This window comes from Salvia hispanica, chromosome 3 (assembly GCF_023119035.1).
Source record: "Salvia hispanica cultivar TCC Black 2014 chromosome 3, UniMelb_Shisp_WGS_1.0, whole genome shotgun sequence".
NCBI classification, from domain to species: Eukaryota; Viridiplantae; Streptophyta; class Magnoliopsida; order Lamiales; family Lamiaceae; genus Salvia; species Salvia hispanica.
This window is the reverse complement of record NC_062967.1, coordinates 50,714,368-50,726,497: the sequence shown is the minus strand read 5'-3', so window position 1 is coordinate 50,726,497 and position 12,130 is coordinate 50,714,368. Positions and strand designations below refer to the sequence as shown.

The following is a 12,130-nucleotide window of genomic DNA, read 5'->3' as shown; positions in this document are numbered from 1 at the left end:
AAAATTTCAGTAAGATAACGATATGAATTTTAGTAACGTTGCTAGCATATACCAGAATTTACTATATTATCTATATAAATATCTATACTGAGATCCATATATACAGTAAAAAGGGAATATATAATAAATATCAAATATATTTTTACATATCAAATATAGTTATAATATAATACTAATGGTGGTATGTTGTAAAATTTTAATATACTACTCCCTCCGTCCCAGAGAAGTTGGCATAGTTTGAAAATGACATGGAATTTTAGGAGGTTTTGTTTTGTATGTAAATGGAGAGAGAAAATATAATTTTTATATTCATGTGAGAGATAACTTTTTCCAAAAAGGAAAATGTGACATCTTTTATGGGACAAACTAAAAAGGAAAGTGTGCCAACTTCTCCGGGACGAAGGGAGTACCAAATTTCTATACAATATATCAAAAATGTGTAAAATATTGATATTGGAATTGGTCATATAGAAAATTTTGTTAAGATGAAAGTATGGTTTTTATCAATACTAAATCTGATAAGATAATTTTAGTACTCTATATTATACCGTACTGATGCACTCCTATGATGTACTACCTCCGTCTTTTAAATAGAAATTATTTTTATTTTAGCCCACGATGTACTACCTCCGTCTTTTAAAAAAGAATTTATTTTTATTTGGCTTGTCCCTTATGATTAAGAAATTTTTTTCTTTTTTTAATAATATGAAACTTATTTTTTACTGACAATATATCAATCACTTTTTTTTTTTAAATCCTTTTTACTTCGTCAGCTGGGCACTAAATATTGTGTCATTTCTTGTAGTCTCGTAAAACTTTCATATGCATAGCCTAATTGATTATATTTTCTAACAAGTTGACAAAGGAATATGTAGTCATTTTCTATGTTATGCTTAGTCATGGTAAATAGTTATCGATTAATCGTTCATTGAATCAATTAAGGTCAATGGTAAATAGTAAATGGATAATCGATAATCACATTTAGGGGATGTGCGGCGTGATTACATCAAATACTCCCTCCGTCCCCAATTAGGACTAACACTTTAACTGGGCACGAGTTTTAAACAATGTAAAAAAAAGTTGGTTAAAAAAATTAGTGGAATGTGAGACCCACTTTTTGAAAATTGGTTTTATAATAAAATGTGAGTGAAACGAGTTAGTGGAACGTTGAACCTACTTACCATTTATGGTAAAAATAAAGTGCTACTTTTAATTGGGGATCGACCAAAAGGAAAATTAGTAACTCTTATTCGGGGAACGGAGGGAGTAACAGTTGCTGTAATCGATTAACTAAAAAATCAATTAATTTTTAATTTACTATTTGTTCTCCATTTTAATTTGATTAACTCTATTTCTGTATTGATCCCTAAATCAAATGCTTCTATATGAAGAACCCGAGACCGCACTAAATCCCTAAATTCACCTCTTCTGAATCTGATCAAATCCTTCATTGATTCTCTTCTCTTTCTCTTCGCCACCGCCTCGCCTGCGTCGTCCTGTCGGATAGTCGGAGTCTAGTCCTCAACGGTACAGTCTCTTCCCTTTTCTCTTTTCCAGTTTTCTCTATCTCGCAACTTTAATTTGAACAACACAGAGCGACTCAGACGTGAGACGATGCAATCTGTTGAGTGTTGAATCTGTTGAATGCTGATGCAAAACTACTATTTGGTTGCATAACATAGAAATTTAACCCAAATTTTCACACCATTAAGATATACTATGTCCAAAAATTACTATTTGATGCACATTGCAATGAATTCAGATTTTATAGACTGTATAGTAGCATTCCGAGCTCTAGAGAAGTAAAATCAGATTGTGTAATCCAGCAAGCGATCGAACTTTCTTTTTGCAGGGATTTCAGTTACAATTAGAGGAACCGAGAACCGAGAACCGATTGGTTAGTGGACTAAGCGAAACCTTCTTGGTTCGGCAACTTCCCTTGGTCGGTTAACTGACACGTTGGTTCGGTTACCCATGCCCATGCTAATTGTTCTTAAATAAAAGCTCATTAAAGTATGTTAAAGCTTCTTATGCTCTGTACATGTCTATGTGGTTGTTGGTATATGTCTATTATTTCTATCTTCTCTTACGTGATACATATTCAGTACAAACAGGAGCTATTATGCGATGTGGAAAGCTACATACTTTCATGTTCTTCATTTTCTTCTACATGTGTTACAATGATACATCATTCATAAAGTAAATTAAATTTTGCTAGCAACATATGTAGTTTAAATATTTGATTGTTTTTGGTACTAGGCTTTTATGTAGTTTGAACTTAAACGTATTACGAAAGAATTAAAATGAGTAAGTACTTCTGTATGGAATGTGACATAAGATTTATACTAAAGGGAGATAATTAAAGGGCTTGTCCAAGGAAGATGGGTAATATACACTAAACCCTAGGATGCAGGAGTAGGATGTATACCTGATCGAGACCTTTTTGACGCACGAGGTTGTATTCTACCTTAGAACTTGATTTCTTAAATTAAGATTATGTGATTGCATTTAGAACTACAATTGTCATGCATTTCTTTATTAAGTACTTATGTGCCAAATATGAATTGTCATCTTTTTTTGATATGTGATGAATATGAAGGGGGTTGATATATGCTGAATTTGGATATCCTGTTTATTTAATTCCTTGGTAGGTAATGTTTGATAACATGATTGAGTTAATGTTTCCGATGGAGTTCAAGAGAACATTAATTTGTGTAATATTGATTTTTTCTATCTTCTTCCTTTTGGCCATATTAGAAACATGCACTTACTGTTGTCTTGTTTATAGGAGTTCTTGTAACGGAAAAACATTCGAAAATGCTACAAAGTATTCCCCACCAGATTGTGCAGTCCCCAGCCAGGTTAGGCCTGCCAAACCCCAACTCTCCGTCTCTTCAGAACCCCAACCCACCTAAATTCTCGTCTCAAAACTCACAAACTCAACAGTCCCACCAGCCACTGAATCAGTTAACAACTCCTGGTGTATCATCAACTCTGCTCCCTCTCTTACCACCTCTCCCCAGAGCTCAATCTCTTCTCCTTCAAATGGCATCTCTTGCTTCTAAACTGTTTGAAGTCTCACCCAATCGCCCACATTGGATCAGTGCATTTCGAGGTTCCCTGCCTTCTTTCCTGTCTCCACAAGCACAGTCCTCAACACCTGCCCAGGCAGACTCTGTTCCCTCTTCTGCCAAAGATATCATCGCCCAATTCACAACCCTTCAGACTCAGCTCTTTGAAGCCGTTGCTGAACTCCAGGAGATACTTGATCTTCAAGATGCTAAACAGAAGCTCACCCGCGACATCAGGTCCAAAGATGCTTCTCTTCTTGCATTTGCTAACAAACTTAAGGACACCGAACATGTTCTTGACATGCTTGTTGATGATTATTCCGACTACCGTCGCCCTAAAAGAACCAAGTCAGTGGATGATGCAGACAATTCCTCCAAAACTACAGTTGAGACTCAGCTCAAACTATCAGATATACTCTCCTATGCACATAAAATTAGCTACACTACCTTTGCACCTCCAGAATTCGGTGCTGGGCAAGGTCCTCTCCGTGGAGCACTCCCTCCCGCGCCACAAGATGAGCAGATGCGCGCATCACAGTTATATAACTTCGCTGATCTGGACATTGGGTTGCCCAAAGCAGAAGAAGGTAAAGAGAAAATCATCGAAGCACTCATTGAAACCTCTGCTGCACCACCTGCGGAAAGCAACCCACTGGCAAGCTTATCAGCAATCCAAGGCTTGAACCCTTCTACTCTAGTTGTGCCACCGGGATGGAAACCTGGTATGCCTGTGGAATTGCCTATTGATCTATCAGCGCTACCTCCTCCACCCCCCGGGTGGAAGCCTGGTGACCCATTGCCCCAATTGGATGCTCTCCCTCTTCCACCAAGAGTCGAGGAACAGCCGAGGCCTGGCCCTCCTCCTGGTCTGGTGAAAGCTCCGGAGCCTATTCAGGTACGGCACGTGCAGCTTGATATTGAAGATGACAGCGGTGAAGATTTTAGCAGTGATGACGCCAGCTCTGGTAGTGAAGATTGATGGTTGATTGGAGCTATGGAAATTGGTATTTGTATCATTTATGCTCCAAGCTTTAGATGGTTTAATCTTCTCCATTTTTCTATCAGTTGCTCAGGAGTGTGGTTAATTGTACTCTTGTATCTGTACCACTTTGTAGTGGATTCAATGTTTATTGCTCAGATGTTTATATATGGGTGATGAAGTTTGATATGTCATTGTAGTGAAATTTATCATTGTCTTTATCCAGTTAGGTTGCAATCACGCAGGTAAACTAAACACGTGTACATACAAAAGTACTTGATTTAGTATAATTGCTCCCTGTTGAGGAACGAAGAAAATGAGACAGTAGTGTATGATTCAACAAGTAGGGCTGTGGAGTTATTTTAACACCTTTTAGTTTAGTCTAATAAAATATCCTTACTATTTGAACATTCTATACTTCCACTTTTTTTGTTTGGTCCCTAAACTTTCATTTGAAAATATGAAGTACTCCCTCCCTCCATGAAAATTGGTCACCTATTTCTTTTTTCGTCTGTCTCTAAAAATTTGTCACCTTTTACTTTTATTATTTGTGGTAGTAGATCCCATATTTCACTAACTCGTTCTCCCTCACATTTTATTTTAAAATTAATATATAAAAATAGGACCTACATGCCACTAACTTTTTCAATCCACTTTCAATTACATTTCTTAAAATCCATGCCGGGTCAAATAGTGACGAATTTTAGGGGATGGAGGGAGTACTTTTTTATGTTGAGTTTGTTCCATCTCTGTAATCATTTGTTTCCATAAATTTGCAGTTTTTGTGGGTTTGCAATATCTATTAGTTGGGCTTCTGTAGTTTGTACAATTGTGTGTGCGACGTCTTTGTGAATCGAGGTCATAAACGTAATGAATTTTGAGCCTGACCCATTTAGATTCGACAAATTTAATACTTCCTCCATTCTATAGTAAGAGGCGTTTCGTTTTGAGCACTCATTTTGAAAAAATAATAATGAATAGTTAAAGTGGAGAAAGAGTAAAGTAAAAGAGAGAATATTATAGATAAGACTCTTCACTATATTATTTTCTCTCTTACTTTATTCTTTCTCCACTTTAATTATTTATTATCAATTTTTCAAAACGAGAGCTCAAAACAAAACGCCTCTATTACTGTGAAACAGAGGGAGTAATATTTTTGATTCCTTTTTTTACAATTTTAATTTGATTGATTCAATGTGTGACTTTATTTTTGGAGTTTTGGTGAAAAGATTTTTAAAAATAAAAAATAGATTAAGTTCATAGGACAAAACTAAAATGACAAAGTCATTTATTTAATCACACTTACTTGTTTATATTCTATTTTAAATTATATTCAAACACAAAATATAAAAGCTTATCTTAATATTTTTCTCTTTTATCTTGCCATATCTTATCTTTATTACTCCATAATAAACCCACAGACAATTCGCGTATTAAAAAATAATTAAAACATACCGTGTACTAATTAATAACACCCAAACATTAGAATTATCGACGAATCCAATAACACGAAATTGAACATGGAAAGGCCCAATTAACAACCCCTAAACAAATCCAACCATACCTCCAAAACTAAAAATTAAAAGATAAAATCCATTGAGCGGAAAGAGGCTGACAGTGTTACATCCAAGATTATTATTAATATACCCAGAACGAGAGAGAAAGTTGAAACACTATATATTCGGCGCATAGTCCATTTGTCCCCAATAATAGTCACTAGTTTATCCATACTTTTCATATGTTATTTTTAGTAATGAATCTAGTATTTTATTACCTCAATCCATTAATATTTAATTAAAAATTATAAAATTACATAAACTTATATTCTACAGTATAAATTTTTTTTTCTATCTATTTTTTCTATTTTTTAAAATTGAAGCTAGAGGTCAAGTAAATGACTGATGGACTTAAGATGTGATAGCCAAATAAAATGTTTCATAATGTGTACAGTGATTAAGTGATTAAATATATAGTGTATTTAGTTTTTTAGATTCAATCTCATAATTCAATTCTAAATGAGTTATAATTAATCATAACTAATCCTATCTAATTAAAATAATATTATAACTCAATTTTAAATTATGTTTTGACACTATTTTATCTAAAAAATCGAAATATCTATATTTTCCATAATTCCAATGATGAAATAAATTTATATAAGTACGAGAAACACGACATTGAAACTCTGTGTTACGCACCGCACAGTAGCCTACCACACCCAACCAACCCCACTATCTCTCATGACCAAACCGGACGGCCTCGCGCCTGACACAAACGACCACGTTTCCCCCGCCGCCTGGGGAACTTGGGAGGAGCTCCTCCTCGCGTTCGCTGTCAACCGCCACGGCACCGCCGCCTGGGATTCCATATCTTCCGAACTTCAGAAGAGGACATCGGACCCTAACCTCTGCCTCACCGCGCACGGCTGCAGGTCAAAGTATCTCGACCTAAAGCGCCGGTTCGTCATCACCAATGACAAATCCAACGCCGACGAATCCGCGCCGTTGCTGGACGAGCTCAGGAAATTGCGCGTCGCCGAGCTCCGCCGAGAAGTGCAACGTTACGATCTCAACATCGAGTACTCCTTTACGATTTCCGCATACACGATTGAATCAATTGTTGAGAGATCTCAACGTCGCGGCAAATTTTTTGTTTCGACGAGGCGAGGCGATTTTCGTGTTTCCTGATCTGATCAGATTTATGCAGGTCACTCGAGTTGAAGATGAAAAGGATGGAGGAGGAGAGGGGAAAACGCGTCAGGAGTGAGAAGCGCGAGGCGGATCTAGAAAATAATGTCGAGGAGAAGAGAGATTGTGAAGCGGAGGCGGCCGGCGGAGAATTGGAGAAGGATCAGCTGTCGGTGAATGAATCGAACTCGACAGATCCGGGAGCGGAGAAATTAATAGCCGGCGAGTCGGCTTCGGAACCGGCTGGAGCCGGAGGAGAGGAGGCGAGGAACGATCGAACCGGAGAGACGAGCGGCGAACCGGCGGGGATGAAACCAGACAAATCTGTGAGGGAGGATTCGTGCAACGGGAGCTCGAACAGTATAGAGGAGCCAGACCGGAAGGTGAAGACCGAAGCGGTGGCTAGATCGGCTGAGTCGGAGGCGATGAAGGAGAACTCGGACGTGCAGAGCTCGGCAAGTAGATCGAGGAAGGAGGAGGAGGAGGGGAGTGATAAGGTGCGGCGCGGGAGCAGCAGTGGCGATGAGCGTGAACACGAGGATCAATCTGGTGGCGTCAAAGAATTGGCCGCCGAATCGCAGCCGTTGCTTGACTTTCTACAAGCGATTCGCGCGCCCAAGATCGGCTCCATCTTCGACCGCCGCCTCCGGAGCCAGGTCATTATTTATTTTAATTTATTCAATTTTAATTATCCTCATTTGATTTATTGGTCGCTTAATTCTTTACGTAATTTAAGGATTCGTTTTTCTTAAATATTGGTTCTTTTTTCTTAAAGAGAGTAACTATATACTCCTAGCCTACTACTACAATCTCATGCATTTGATTTTTATTCTTTTTATTCAAATATGAATACGTAAATAAATCTAAATATATCATTATCTATATCTGCTTTCTGGCTGACCAGTCAATTTTCAAGTCCGACAAATCATTGCTACCTTTATTTTATTTATAAAAATGAGTATTTTTACTCTTATATTAGTATTACTCACTCTTTTTTCTCTTTTAGAGGAAAAAAATGTACAGTAATTATAATATGATTACTTGATTAGTGTCTCATCTCGTTAGAGAAATTTATTAAAATAATTTTTTAAAAATAGATAAAAAGAAAGTAGATAACGAGACTAATTTTAGTTGATAGTAAAATTTGGACAGATTGTAATATTTATTACTCCTACTTTTAATTAAAAATTATTTTAGTTATACTCTTCGTCTCCCATTATGTGTTCCAGTTTTCTACTCCATTTTAGTATGTCCATTATTAATTATCTCACTTCATTTTTATTACTTTCGGCAAGGCTCTCATATTTCATTTAACTCAATTCTAGTCACATTATATAAAAAGAGGATCCACGTACCACTATTTTTTCATTCACCTTTTTTTTATATTTTTTGAAACACATGTCGAGTCAGAGTGGGACACATATTAGGATGAAGAAGAGAGTACTTTTCTCCACTTAACTTAACTTTCAATGCTAATTAAAGCTTATATAGTCCACCATCAGTTAAACAATATTTTAGTTGCTTCTTTTGGAACTGACTTGTTTCCCATTGTGGCAGGAAACATCAAAATATGAGAAGCTGATTCTCCAGCACATGGATCTAGAAACAATTGAAACCAGATTGACGGAAGGCTTGTACACTGCTTCCGCCACCAAGTTCTACCGCGATCTCTTGCTGCTCGTTAACAACGCCCTTGTGTTCTTCAGCAAGAACTCATCAGAGTCGAGCGCAGCCATAGAGATCCGACGTCTCATCTCCAATGAGATCTCTCACAAACACGCTAAGTCTGATTCTTCATCTGTGAAGCAGGTTTCTTTGCAGTCTCTCTCAATGCCCAAGAAAGAAGATGCCAAGGCCTCGCCTCCTCCCTCGTTGACGTTGAAGCCAAGAATATCCGGCTCCTTGATCGTCTGCCGGAAACGCAGCTCGATTACCAAGGCAACCGCGTCATCTTCAGGGACGGACAAGAAGAAACAGCCGACTGAGGAGGACACCGAACAGCAATGGTCTGGTGATGCTGAGGAGCCTAAAATCACCAAGAAACGAACAAGGGATCGATTTCCTGCAGCGTCGTCAGCCAACTCTAAGAAGAATGGCAAGAATCAAGCCAGCAAAACCTCCCCGGCTGAGTCAGTGAAGCAGCAGCAGGGGAAAGGAGGAGGTTCGTCGTCCTCGCAATTGGAGGTAAAGGGCGACAGCAAGAAGAGCCACTCGATGTCGGACTCGAAGAAACGCGGTGCAGCCAACTTCTTGAGTAGGATGAAGCAAGGCTCGTCGCCAAAAAAAGGCGTGTTGGTTGATGCATTGAAGAACACGCCGTTGACTAGCGAGAGTGTGACTGGCAAGAAAAATGAGAGTGCAAAGAGAGGTGAAAAGAAGGAGCCGGCGGGCACTAGGAGAGTTACGGAGACGAGGGAGAAGGAGAAGGAGAAGGGCAGCCCGGGAAAGAGGAATGTGGGACGGCCACCGAAGAGAGGGGCTGTGCCACCACCTTCGGCTGGCGGGAAACGCAGTCGGGAGACTGAGCCAGAGGCGGCTTCGAAACAGCCCAAGAAAAGGTCGAGGAAGTTATAGTAATGTGGAAGGAAATGAAGGAAGATGCACGATATTGGTAGGTAGCGTAAGGATTCTTGGTTGTTTAATTAGTGCGTTTGTATTTAGTGAAATGGAAAAGTAGGGCAAAGTTAGTGATGGTTTAAGTGAAATCTTTCCAAGACCAATACACAACTGCGTTTTATATCTATTTTGAATCCATAGTTTCATACTTCTAGATTGGTCGGGTTGAGCCCATGATGACTCAAGTTCCAGTCGGGCCCGTAATGTCTCGACGTGTCGACTGCGTCTGATCTGTCTATTCCCGATGTGATCTGGTTTGAAAGGGAAATTTGTTTAGTATAAACTCATCCAATATCGGAAGTTTGAGAGAAGTTGGAAGGTGTATTTAATTCCTATCCAACACCAATTTATTTGAGGCCTTTAGGGAATGACCCAAAAACAAATTCGTCGCGGACTTGACTCAAAAGCGGACAATATCAAACTTCTGTTGCAGTCGACAATCCGAACATAAAACTTGTTAATATGTCTACTTCTGTTGCAGTCGACAATCCGAACATAAAACTTGTTAGTATGTCTTGAATCTGTATATGATTAGGTTTCCTAATTGGGATAGAATCACAATTGCTCTATTCTGTCATAACAAAACTCTTTCTAAGTTATAGAGATTTAATTTGATATGCCGAGGGACAAAATGTGAGGGACAAATGAGCGCTTCTACTCTCACTATTTTTTTTACGGTCCTTGCGAAATTTCTTTTTCCTCACCTATACATCACCTATCCGTCTGCTCCATTCATTAATCTCTCTTCATCCGTTTACTCCATTAATCTTTTTCTCAATTGATAAACTCAACTTCATAATCTCTCTCTCATCTCCACGTATTTCATTGTTAATCCCTCTCTCTTTCACCATTTTTTGGTTTCTAAAATTTAATATCAACAGATTACAACAACCCCCTCTTGCCGATTCTTAATTTTCTCCAATCACGCTATCCTCAGGCCCTTTCTTTTACACTAATTTTTGGTTTCTCAAATTCAATATGAAGCAGATTCACAGCCTCTTACCCCATTCTTAATTTAAACATTCAACTTACCTCGTCGACTAAGAGATATAATTTGATTGTTGGAGCCGCAATTTCAAGGGGAAATTAAACCCAACATATATTACTCGTCGGTTTCTAAGTACATAATTTCTTGGGGAAATTAGACCCAACATATATTTATCCCCAAGGAAGCAGAAATGGTAGAATTCTAGCTTTTGTTGTGAAAAAATTGCTTTCTTGATGGAGCTTTTGATGAGAATGAAAGTTGATTTGATATGCAAGATTGGATTTTTGGTGGAGAAATTGAGTCTAGATTCAATATGCAAAGTTGGATTTGGGGTTGAGATAAAAAGGTTAACTTCTGATTTACAATTTGTTTGCATAGGCCTTTGATTTGCAAATCAGAAGAGGATACAGTGTACAAAATCAATAAATTCTTGTAGGACGACGGACTGTGCTTTATCAAAATATTAAAATTATTGATCTTACTCATTCAGTCATATGATGGTAAAAAAGCGCGGAGAGATGCAAAAATGGTAGAAGAGGGAGGAATTAACAGAGAAATACGTGGGGAGAGGAGATGCGTGGAGAGATGGAAAAATGGTGGAAGAGGGAAGGAATTAACAGATAAATACGTGGAGAGGGGAGATGTGGAAACAGAGAGAGAAAATACATTAGGCGCTCATTTGTCCCTCACCTTTTGTCGCATATCAAATACTCCCTGTCCCAGATTTATAGTACATTTAGTTATAGGAAGGATTTTAAGAAATTAGTGGAGTGTGTAATTAATGAAGTGAGAGGTGAAGTGTAAAAAATGATTTTAAGGAATTAGTGGAGTGTGTAATTAATGAAGTGAGAGGTGGAGTGTGTAATAAATGAAATAAGATGGTGGAATGAGATGATGGAGTGTGTAATAAATGAAGTGAGTTGGTTGAAGGTGGATCCCTCTTTGACTATTTGGTTTTTTATTTTTGTTTTGATTTATTTTAATGTAGATAATGACATTTGAGTGTAATTTTAGTGAATAATGGGGTAAAATTTTATGTCCAAATATGAACAATTCTAAATGTGACTATAAATGTGAGATGAACTTTTATGACAAAATGTGACTATAAATATGGGACAGAGGAAGTAAGTAATATTCAATTTTTGTAACTCGAGGAAAACAAGTCGTAACTTCTGCCGCTACCAAAATACCAATAAATGTTTAAAAGGTATTAAAATTAAAACGAAATAAATAAAATAAAAAACTAAAGCGAACGTGGATTGAAGTAGAAAGGTGACTATAGATAATGCTCACTCAAGTCTTTACCATAATAATTTTTTTTCCTTTTTTGTTCTTATTTCATTAGTAAGTTAGTATAGTATTTTAATATTTTTGTATGAATTATTGTGCAAAAACTATTATATCAAAATATATGGCAGATAAATTCCTTTTTTAACAATTGAATAGTACAAAATTTAGAAAATACACTCCCAACTAAAGTTATCTCTAAGAGCATCCTTAATTCTACTGGGCTGGGCCGCAACTCGCGAGTCCTGGCCTGATTTCAGCGTTGGAGAGGGGAGAGTCACGGCCCGGGACGGTCCCGGGGCCGCAGTTTCGTCCCTGGGCCGCTCCCGGGGTCGTCCCGGCTCAGGGTTATATGCATCGGGACGGGCTGCAAACCCCCAAATTTTTTTTTCTTTTATTGATATTTTTGCCATTTTATTATATCTATTTCTTCAACATTCTTCCACCAATTTCTCCATTTCTATCCTCTAAATTATTTTAATATTTTTTATAGGATGTAATT

General features: G+C 37.7%; 2 protein-coding genes across 8 annotated transcripts; both read left to right on the top strand.

Moving 5' to 3' along the window:
• Positions 1–1,367: 1,367 nt before the first annotated feature.
• Positions 1,368–4,244, top strand: LOC125215638 (mediator of RNA polymerase II transcription subunit 4). 6 transcript variants are annotated; one of them, XM_048117120.1, is made up of 3 exons: positions 1,368–1,527; positions 1,853–1,897; positions 2,789–4,244. In XM_048117120.1, exon 3 carries the CDS (start codon positions 2,818–2,820, stop codon positions 4,048–4,050), a length of 1,233 nt encoding a protein of 410 aa, XP_047973077.1. In that variant the 5' UTR covers positions 1,368–1,527; positions 1,853–1,897; positions 2,789–2,817; the 3' UTR covers positions 4,051–4,244. The 6 variants fall into 6 exon arrangements, with proteins under 6 accessions (XP_047973077.1, XP_047973076.1, XP_047973075.1 ...); XM_048117119.1 differs by having other exon boundaries at positions 1,853–1,924; XM_048117118.1 differs by having other exon boundaries at positions 1,853–1,942.
• Positions 4,245–6,233: 1,989 nt separating this feature from the next.
• LOC125213965 (serine/threonine-protein kinase PRP4 homolog) lies at positions 6,234–9,480 on the top strand. 2 transcript variants are annotated; one of them, XM_048114789.1, is made up of 3 exons: positions 6,234–6,628; positions 6,757–7,393; positions 8,295–9,480. In XM_048114789.1, exons 1-3 carry the CDS (start codon positions 6,291–6,293, stop codon positions 9,309–9,311), a joined length of 1,992 nt encoding a protein of 663 aa, XP_047970746.1. In that variant the 5' UTR covers positions 6,234–6,290; the 3' UTR covers positions 9,312–9,480. The 2 variants fall into 2 exon arrangements, with proteins under 2 accessions (XP_047970746.1, XP_047970747.1); XM_048114790.1 differs by having other exon boundaries at positions 6,484–6,609.
• Positions 9,481–12,130: the final 2,650 nt, after the last annotated feature.

Bases quoted from the DNA above. Each gene is read 5' to 3' on its own strand.
- LOC125215638 (XM_048117120.1), top strand. From the start codon at position 2,818: ATGCTACAAAGTATTCCCCACCAGATTGTGCAGTCCCCAGCCAGGTTA.
- LOC125213965 (XM_048114789.1), top strand. From the start codon at position 6,291: ATGACCAAACCGGACGGCCTCGCGCCTGACACAAACGACCACGTTTCC. The intron at 6,629-6,756 runs GTACTCCTTTAC...AGATTTATGCAG, and splicing joins CGTTACGATCTCAACATCGA to GTCACTCGAGTTGAAGATGA. The intron at 7,394-8,294 runs GTCATTATTTAT...CCATTGTGGCAG, and splicing joins ACCGCCGCCTCCGGAGCCAG to GAAACATCAAAATATGAGAA.